Below are 10,708 nucleotides of genomic sequence, written 5' to 3'. Positions count from 1 at the left end.
TGCGTGTGTGCGGGTTAATTTGCATTGGTAGGCTTCGCGGACGTGCACACCGGTACTATTATATCGTCGTAGGCGCTGTTGATTTTTTTAGACCCTGGCGACACCACTGGATCGCATTTTAGCAAAGTAGTAATTCAACACTTCGAAATACTTAGTTTAATACTTAAAAAATAATACTACTAATTTAATAAAAACGTTTCTAATAAAACATTTCTCCAATGGAACGTTTACCTCCCATGTGCTCGACGTGCCAGGCGGTCATTGTGCACCCCCCGCTCGAGCCAGACGGTCTCGGGCTGCAGCTCCGGCTGTGCGCCTGTTGCGAACAATTCTTAGCATGGGATGCATTCGCACAGGGCCAGGCTCGAGCGGGTGCCCGCAGGTGCATCGCGTGCGCCTCTGGTCCATACAGCCAGGCGTTTTGGCACCGCCCACGCACACCAGAACCGAAGCCAGCCACTGATTCGCGCCAACAAAGCCTGGCCTTAGTTGCCGCCGCTATGGGGCCCCCACAACCGCCGCGGCGTGTTGTCCAGGAGCGCATTAATCGCCGCCGTCGTCGCTGGAAACCTCGCCAGCGCAACAAACATCCGCGTAATCACCAGAAAAACTGATTGGCTAAAAATAAACGTTTTCCATTGGTCACAATTACTTTCGTGTTTAGGTGCGTTGTATGGGAGCTTAGGACAGGGCGTGAGCCTAGGTGAAGGTGCGAGCTTATCGAACTGGATTTGTAGGGCAGAAAGAAACAGTATGTACGATGGAGGGGAAACAAATATGAGCACAGAGCTACAAAGCACGGAAGCGGGCCGATGCAATTAACATGTAAATTTATGAAAGCACTGAGAGTCACGGACTCTGCTAGACTTTCTACCTAAAACCGGGCTAGAACACGTAGCTGCTACAGAGCACGGAAATCACCTACGATACAACACGGTAGACCACGAAGCACGGTAAAATACGAAGCACAAACGGCAGATCAACCGGGACACCACAAGATAACTAGATAGTATGGTCTGGGCCACTATGCCATGGGAGAACGCAGCCGCAGAGCTATAGACGTAAAATCACCGTGCCGCGGAGAACGATACCAGTGTTGAACCTGAGCTTACCGAGCCACGGAGGACAGTACTACATTAGAACTAGATTGCACGAACGGCGGGCCAGCCACGAAATAAACGGGGAGGTGGGCGCTTGGGGTGACCACGACTGCACACTGTGGAGCACGTTGCCATTGTAGAACACGATAACACGGACAACGCAGATACACTACGTGACCACAATACCATAGACAGCATTACCACACCGTGATTGCACGATAGCGTGATACCGCAGTCGATGGAACCTCACCTGGAGAGCACGATACACGGGCGACGGAACAACACGACTGCATGAAGTCACTAAACCACGGAATAGCACACTTCGGCTAGAGCACCGGCGATGGAAGGCCAACGGTCACGAAATAGTATCTACCACGAAGCCAGTGCAACCCACATAAACGTTTGAGAACAGAGAAAAGTTAGCATTTACGAAAAGGCCGTACCAACGCGCATGAACCCACAAGAGAGAGGACAGAACCGCTGAGCAGCGTGGGCCATGGGTGGGCAGGAACCTCGAAGCTGGGAAGAGCACGAAAGAGCATGGGCCATTGAAGAAAACAACATCCAACCTGTAGTACGGGGTAACGGAAACGTTCCAAACCACGATATTATACGGGGCCGAATGAGACTACGGAAAGGCAAGTGGTTAAATACACGATGCCAAGATCTACGGGGTGAGCCACGCTCTCAAAACACGCGACACCAAGAAGCAATAAAGTTCCGGCCACCTTATCTCCAACAAACCATGCCACTCCGCCGCGTAGCGGCGGCGAACGGCTAGTCTTACCCCCCTAGTGGAGTGTGTTGTCTGTCAGTCCGTCCGCGGCTAGGGTTAATAAAACTCACGCTAATACGCGCGTTCTACTGGCTGCCGAGCGCAGCGAAGGCGGCCTCGATTCGCTAAAATTGCATTATGTGGTGTACACACTGTATGTGGTCTACACATCGTACTTAAATGCACCTTTCAAATTTCATTTTGCCCCCATTTTTAACGCTGGAGCGCCACCTCACGCAAAGGGCGCTGCGTGTGTGCGGGTTAATTTGCATTGGTAGGCTTCGCCGACGTGCACACCGGTACTATTATATCGTCGTAGGCGCTGTTGATTTTTTTAGACCCTGGCGACACCACTGGATCGCATTTTAGCAAAGTAGTAATTCAACACTTCGAAATACTTAGTTTAATACTTAAAAAATAATGTTACTAATTTAATAAAAACGTTTCTAATAAAACATTTCTCCAATGGAACGTTTACCTCCCATGTGCTCGACGTGCCAGGCGGTCATTGTGCACCCCCCGCTCGAGCCAGACGGTCTCGGGCTGCAGCTCCGGCTGTGCGCCTATTGCGAACAATTCTTAGCATGGGATGCATTCGCACAGGGCCAGGCTCGAGCGGGTGCCCGCAGGTGCATCGCGTGCGCCTCTGGTCCATACAGCCAGGCGTTTTGGCACCGCCCACGCACACCAGAACCGAAGCCAGCCACTGATTCGCGCCAACAAAGCCTGGCCTTAGTTGCCGCCGCTATGGGGCCCCCACAACCGCCGCGGCGTGTTGTCCAGGAGCGCATTAATCGCCGCCGTCGTCGCTGGAAACCTCGCCAGCGCAACAAACATCCGCGTAATCACCAGAAAAACTGATTGGCTAAAAATAAACGTTTTCCATTGGTCACAATTACTTTCGTGTTTAGGTGCGTTGTATGGGAGCTTAGGACAGGGCGTGAGCCTAGGTGAAGGTGCGAGCTTATCGAACTGGATTTGTAGGGCAGAAAGAAACAGTATGTACGATGGAGGGGAAACAAATATGAACACAGAGCTACAAAGCACGGAAGCGGGCCGATGCAATTAACATGTAAATTTATGAAAGCACTGAGAGTCACGGACTCTGCTAGACTTTCTACCTAAAACCGGGCTAGAACACGTAGCTGCTACAGAGCACGGAAATCACCTACGATACAACACGGTAGACCACGAAGCACGGTAAAATACGAAGCACAAACGGCAGATCAACCGGGACACCACAAGATAACTAGATAGTATGGTCTGGGCCACTATGCCATGGGAGAACGCAGCCGCAGAGCTATAGACGTAAAATCACCGTGCCGCGGAGAACGATACCAGTGTTGAACCTGAGCTTACCGAGCCACGGAGGACAGTACTACATTAGAACTAGATTGCACGAACGGCGGGCCAGCCACGAAATAAACGGGGAGGTGGGCGCTTGGGGTGACCACGACTGCACACTGTGGAGCACGTTGCCATTGTAGAACACGATAACACGGACAACGCAGATACACTACGTGACCACAATACCATAGACAGCATTACCACACCGTGATTGCACGATAGCGTGATACCGCAGTCGATGGAACCTCACCTGGAGAGCACGATACACGGGCGACGGAACAACACGACTGCATGAAGTCACTAAACCACGGAATAGCACACTTCGGCTAGAGCACCGGCGATGGAAGGCCAACGGTCACGAAATAGTATCTACCACGAAGCCAGTGCAACCCACATAAACGTTTGAGAACAGAGAAAAGTTAGCATTTACGAAAAGGCCGTACCAACGCGCATGAACCCACAAGAGAGAGGACAGAACCGCTGAGCAGCGTGGGCCATGGGTGGGCAGGAACCTCGAAGCTGGGAAGAGCACGAAAGAGCATGGGCCATTGAAGAAAACAACATCCAACCTGTAGTACGGGGTAACGGAAACGTTCCAAACCACGATATTATACGGGGCCGAATGAGACTACGGAAAGGCAAGTGGTTAAATACACGATGCCAAGATCTACGGGGTGAACCACGCTCTCAAAACACGCGACACCAAGAAGCACTAAGGTTGCGGCCACCTCATCTCCAACAAACCATGCCACTCCGCCGCGTAGCGGCGGCGAACGGCTAGTCTTACCCCCCTAGTGGAGTGTGGTCTGCGTCCGTCAGTCCGTCCGTAACGGGCTAGGGTTAATAAAACTCACGCTAATACGCGCGTTCTACTGGCTGCCGAGCGCAGCGAAGGCGGCCTCGATTCGCTAAAATTGCATTATGTGGTGTACACACTGTATGTGGTCTACACATCGTACTTAAATGCACCTTTCAAATTTCATTTTGCCCCCATTTTTAACGCTGGAGCGCCACCTCACGCAAAGGGCGCTGCGTGTGTGCGGGTTAATTTGCATTGGTAGGCTTCGCCGACGTGCACACCGGTACTATTATATCGTCGTAGGCGCTGTTGATTTTTTTTAGACCCTGGCGACACCACTGGATCGCATTTTAGCAAAGTAGTAATTCAACACTTCGAAATACTTAGTTTAATACTTAAAAAATAATATTACTAATTTAATAAAATCGTTTCTAATAAAACATTTCTCCAATGGAACGTTTACCTCCCATGTGCTCGACGTGCCAGGCGGTCATTGTGCACCCCCCGCTCGAGCCAGACGGTCTCGGGCTGCAGCTCCGGCTGTGCGCCTGTTGCGAACAATTCTTAGCATGGGATGCATTCGCACAGGGCCAGGCTCGAGCGGGTGCCCGCAGGTGCATCGCGTGCGCCTCTGGTCCATACAGCCAGGCGTTTTGGCACCGCCCACGCACACCAGAACCGAAGCCAGCCACTGATTCGCGCCAACAAAGCCTGGCCTTAGTTGCCGCCGCTATGGGGCCCCCACAACCGCCGCGGCGTGTTGTCCAGGAGCGCATTAATCGCCGCCGTCGTCGCTGGAAACCTCGCCAGCGCAACAAACATCCGCGTAATCACCAGAAAAACTGATTGGCTAAAAATAAATGTTTTGCATTGGTCACAATTACTTTCGTGTTTAGGTGCGTTGTATGGGAGCTTAGGACAGGGCGTGAGCCTAGGTGAAGGTGCGAGCTTATCGAACTGGATTTGTAGGGCAGAAAGAAACAGTATGTACGATGGAGGGGAAACAAATATGAGCACAGAGCTACAAAGCACGGAAGCGGGCCGATGCAATTAACATGTAAATCTATGAAAGCACTGAGAGTCACGGACTCTGTTAGACTTTCTACCTAAAACCGGGCTAGAACACGTAGCTGCTACAGAGCACGGAAATCACCTACGATACAACACGGTAGACCACGAAGCACGGTAAAATACGAAGCACAAACGGCAGATCAACCGGGACACCACAAGATAACTAGATAGTATGGTCTGGGCCACTATGCCATGGGAGAACGCAGCCGCGGAGCTATAGTCAGAAAATCTTCGAGCCGCGGAGATCGATACAAGTGTAGAACCTGAGCTTACCGAGCCACGGAGAACCGTAGTACATGGGAACACGATTTAACGGACGTCGGACCAGCCACAAAAAACACGAGGGGGGGGAGAGGGAGGGGGCACGTGTGGGGTGGCCATGATTGCACACCGTGGAGCACGATGCCATTGTAGAACACGATAACACGGGCAACGCAGATGCACTACGCGAGCACAATACCATAGACAGCATTACCACACCGTGATTGCACGATAGCGTGATTCCGCGGTCGATGACACTTCATAAGGAGATCACGATGCACGGGCGACGGAACCACGACTGCATGGAGGCACCAAAGCACGGAATAGCACCCTTTGGTTAGAGCACCGGCGATGGAAGGCCAATGGTAACGAAATAGTATCTACCACGAAGCCAGTGCAACCCACGTAAACGTTTGAGAACGGAAAACAGTTCGCTTTAACGAAAAGACCGTACTAAAGAGCATGAACCCACAAGAGAGAGGACAGAACCGCTGAGCAGCGTGGGCCATGGGAGAGCAGGAACCTCGAAGCCGGGAAGAGCACGAAAGAGCATGGACCATTGAAGAAAACAACACCCAACCTGTAGTACGGGGTAACGGAAACGTTCCAAACCACGATATTATACGGGGCCGAATGAGACTACGGAAGGCAAGTGGTTAAATACACGATGCCAAGATCTACGGGGTGAACCACGCTCTCAAAACACGCGACACCAAGAAGCACTAAGGTTGCGGCCACCTCATCTCCAACAAACCATGCCACTCCGCCGCGTAGCGGCGGCGAACGGCTAGTCTTAAACATCTACTGCAGCAACCTGTCTGTCCGTCACACTAAATTGTCGTGCCTGTCACGCTTTTCCGGACAAATCATTGGATTAAATAATTTAAATATTTCTACTGGCTGACGAGCGCAGCGAAGGTGTCTTCAATTGGTTAAAACTAGATTGTGTAGTTGACATCAATAAATGCATGTGTTTCCCAGTTTACATATGGGGATTTGCACAAGGCTATACATTATCCGAAGGCGGCATCGTTTAAATATTATATACTTTTTCATAATGCAAGTTGTTATTGTACTAAATACTCTGTACTCAGTAGGATCTGCGTGTTACACTGACTAAAATGACACTTTCAATTTTTTTACTGTAAAAATATTAGCATTAATAAGTTATCTGAGTGGGTTTCTGGTATTGCTAAATCGTACATGCTACATGTACAGCAGTAGCCGGTCGTGTAGACTGGCCGTAAGAACAGAACTGTGCTTATAAACGTTGTCACTTGATCCACAAAAATAGATAGTGTTAGATTGACGTGTGAACAAAAAGAAGTTATATGTGCTGATGACAATTACTACTGTAAGCGAATTGAACTTAACCATTGTTTCCTAAGCGGTTTTTTAGACAACAAAATTCTGATACTTCTTAATAGGTAGACGCGTTGCCGACAAGGGCGTAGAATAAGGTTTTATATGCAGGGGTAAGATAACAGCACAACATGAGAGGTGTCTATTATGGTTATTATAAGTAGGCCCGTAAAGAAACATTAATCAACTTAGAGCCTAATCCATCCTGGAATCATCAATTAAGTATCAAATAAAAATACCGCCGTCAACAACAACGACAGCAAGGCGTCTTGCGACGCATCGTTATATCCAAAGGCTATAACCATAACAGGCACAGATTGGAGTGTCTAATGGCTAATTCTGAATCAGCACAAAATGAACACACTTCAAGGCATAAAAAATGATACAGCTCGAATATTTTTATTAAATATTCAAACTGTAACACTTTTAATTTTCTTTCAAAGTAGCGAGTTTGGTTTGCGAAGTGGTTAATAGTCAGTTTATTACAAGCTTAACCAGGCAGTACAAGCGGGTATTTGATGCAAGCTGGACAGATATTCTTTGCATTGATGCAATCTAGGATTCAGAAACGGCCCGTGAAATCGAGCACGACGCTAAACTAGATATATTATTTAGCGGTTTTAGACTGAAGTGCAGGTGCATCTGGGTGGAAGACTAAGGTACAGTGATAGCCAACAACAATAAAGAGACTTTGCCAAGATCACTAGCGTAATCGTTTATGAGCATGGTAAGTATGATGCTAGGGGCTCAGTCTTTGTACCGGTAGAAATATTTACACGGCTTACTGGGAACTCAGCATTTTGTAGCAAATGAAACGCAGATTTATGAAATTAAAGAAGTCGATTTAGGCACATTGGGACTCAGAGGATTTGGACTAATTATCCGAAGCGAAGGCGGGAAGGCAAAAATCTGGAGTAAAACCGAAATTACCGCCGCGTAGCGGCGGCGCTCGGCTAGTCAACATTAACTGGCGCACCAACCAGGCATTGTATTATTCTCCAGAGCTACTTGCAACGACCAATGCTCGTACTATTTGTTTCCCGATTATTGGGAACAGGATCCGAATGCCGCGTTTTTGTCATGAGCTCTGGACAAATTTTGATGGATCTTGTGCTCCTGATGACGCCAAAGGCAGAAATTTGGGTTGCTGCACGTACACACCGTGACACGTGTTCGTGACGTCCAGCGTCGCTTTCCGAACGCAACATTGGATTTAACACTTTTAGAAAGTCAAGAAGACATGCAAATATGTCGAGGAGGACTCACGTCCCTCGGGTTCAAACGCTCGGATGTGAGTGCCATCGTACGTGCTCGAAACTGTGTTGGGAAAGGAACAACCCGCTCTTGCGAAACAGTTTTCGTCGAAGATTATCGATACGAAACCGGATTATTAACTTCGGACGTTGTGCAGTGGTATAAAGTAGTGGCAGCTCTGAGAAGCATCGGACAAGGCTACTTCTTGTTACGTGGTCTCGGATAGATGCTCAGTTGCTACTTCGTTCACGGTGTTACCAAATTTCAGAAGAAAATACCCACCTGGACTCGAATGCGCAAAGCTCGCCATCTATTTATGAAGGTCCCGACGCAATGCGTAGTGTTCGGTAGTCCGTTCCCCGTGTCGTGCTATGTTTTGGCTCATTTACTGGACGCTCCTTTTCCGTACGACGTGCTAGAAAGCCATTTTTTCTCTCAAGGTGGCGTGTTGGACATCCATCTCGAAGCGTTTATCTCCTATGCTGTTGTTCGGATGCGAAACGTGTGGATATACGCGTTACATGGTGGTGACTGTAACAACCTCACGTTGGCTAGCACGCAGTAACTAATCGAACAGCGGTATTATTGGCGTCCCGGAATTTTTACTAAGCGCATTTTCAAGTATCACGTTGATCGCGCAGTATCGCTCGACATCGTTTAGATCGTCTAAAATTCTTAGAATGATGGTACTTCCTTCTAATTTAAGTCGAGCGTGGGTGACTACGAAATACCAGTACAGCTTCGCGCATCGAGGAAGTGGCAGTGTGTTACTCGGCGGTGTGATTATAGATTTGAAATTTCGTAATTTGCTTCGTGCTCGTCGTTGCTGGAACGTGGGTAGTTCGCGTCTTATGGCTGAAGTGTCTGACAGCTCAAGACGTTGAACAGAGAGATCGATTCTCGCAGTGGTTTTTCTAGCTCCGACTCCTGTGCCGTACTCGGCTGGAGTCTTATGCCCTACTGTGAGTATGTGTGTTCATTGGACAAGCGATTTCTTTTGTATCCGAGATGAGACGTATCAACGACGTAAACAACAATTGCAAGTACCGCAACGAAAACCGAACTATGGGGACGGACGAGTGATTCCCTTTACCGCCAGTTTTCAGTCGAAGCAAGTCGTAGCCGAAGAAATGCGACTACCAGTCAGAAAATACAAATACAGTGCCCCTACTGCACGTATAAATATGAATACTTTCCGGTATATCCAGCATCAAATGAAGTGTTTACATGGCCGATCCGATGATGTCGAAGCGAACGTTGCATTCATGAACGCTGTGCTAATGAGTGACCCTATCGCGTATCTGCGAACTGTACTTGGGCGAGATCCATCGACTGAATTGGCTTATTATCAATCGCTCTTGCGTCCGCGGCAGGTCGTTCTTCTGCCTGTAGTCGTGGTGGGAGATCACAACGAGTACACGGGAAAGTTGAAGCTACTTCGACGAGTTAATGCGTCGGAACTCACTTGGCCGGAACTCGTACAATGCGGATGAAGACGAGATGGTTTTGCAAAAGATTTTCTTAAAACATTTTTTTATAAGAGTATCGAAGATTGAAACAATCCGTTATTGTCAGAAATAGTTGAGAGCGACCAGCATGGACACAAACACTTATCTAGTACGTCTTCTGCTTACCACGGCTCCTCGAACGTGCCGAACGGATACTCGCCCGTGTTGAGTGAGAAGGTTGCACCGAGCGGGTTGGCCACGGCCGTCTCGTTGTATACGTCGCAGTCCGTCTCCGGTTTGATGGCCACCACGTATTCGCAGTCCTCGGCCACCTTCTTGAGCCCGTGACCCACCTGTGGGTAGTAAACACTCTAGTCGTCAGATGTGAGTGTGAAGTTGACGTTCTGTGTCTGACCAGGCTCAAGACTGATCTTGAAGAACTTCTTGAGCTGCTTCATCTCCGGCACGCTCAGCGAGTTGTACGGCTGGAGGAGGAAGAGCATGACGGTCTCCTTTCCGGCTTCACTACCAGCGTTCGTAGCGTCCACAGACACCACGACGTCTTCCGCCAAAGACGTGACGACGTTGCGGCTCAGACGCACTTCAGCGTAGGTGAACTCGGTGTAGCTGAGACCCGTTCCGAAATCCCACTGGTTCTCGCAGTAATAAGCACCGTCGGACTCCTGCGTCTGGCACATGTGTTGGAATTCACATTGGAGACCAGTCACAACGAGACATGGACACACTGGATGAGAATCAGGTGGGCCAGGACATTCGGGATGAGAATCAGTTGGGCAAGGTCATTGTATGGGAGCGGGTTGAATCCGTTAGTGTTGGTAGGAGCTCTGGAGGAGCGTGAGCTAGCACTTAAATAATTCAGTCTTCATTTTACTTTCACAAGTCCAGAGTGCTGCCAAACGGAACGGAGTTCCAATAGGGTTCTGAGCCCAAATGACGAAGCCCCTGAAGTACTCGAGTGAAGGAGTCCCTAAGAACTGGGATGGTAAGGATTGGCAGACGTACAAGTGTTCCCAGAAGAACGTCTTCAAGGAACAAGACCTCAAGGACATCGTAGTCGGAGATTTGACCTTAGCGATGCTTGCTACTGCAAGTGCAGAGAAGCAAGAGGAGTTCAAGAAGAAGCAGTTGAAGATCATGCGCTTGATTGGTACATCGGTACCGGCAGACGTGCTACATCAACTACGTGACAAGGAGACCGGATCGGAGATGTGGAGTGAGCTCTGCAGCCTTTACGAAGGAAAGCAGAACGAAGCCATCAAGGCGTACACGA

General features: G+C 49.2%; 1 protein-coding gene across 1 annotated transcript; it reads left to right on the top strand.

Moving 5' to 3' along the window:
- Positions 1-8,195: 8,195 nt before the first annotated feature.
- On the top strand, positions 8,196-9,462 carry PITG_16561 (uncharacterized protein; the record flags this gene model as incomplete). Its single annotated transcript, XM_002897533.1, has 5 exons — positions 8,196-8,220; positions 8,272-8,485; positions 8,580-8,782; positions 8,876-8,995; positions 9,113-9,462. The coding sequence occupies 5 exons, from the start codon at positions 8,196-8,198 to the stop codon at positions 9,460-9,462; spliced, it is 912 nt and encodes a 303-aa protein (XP_002897579.1).
- Positions 9,463-10,708: the final 1,246 nt, after the last annotated feature.

This window comes from Phytophthora infestans, genomic scaffold (genome assembly GCF_000142945.1).
Source record: "Phytophthora infestans T30-4 supercont1.44 genomic scaffold, whole genome shotgun sequence".
Classification (NCBI taxonomy): domain Eukaryota; phylum Oomycota; class Peronosporomycetes; order Peronosporales; family Peronosporaceae; genus Phytophthora; species Phytophthora infestans.
This window is presented reverse-complemented; position numbering and strand designations above follow the sequence as displayed.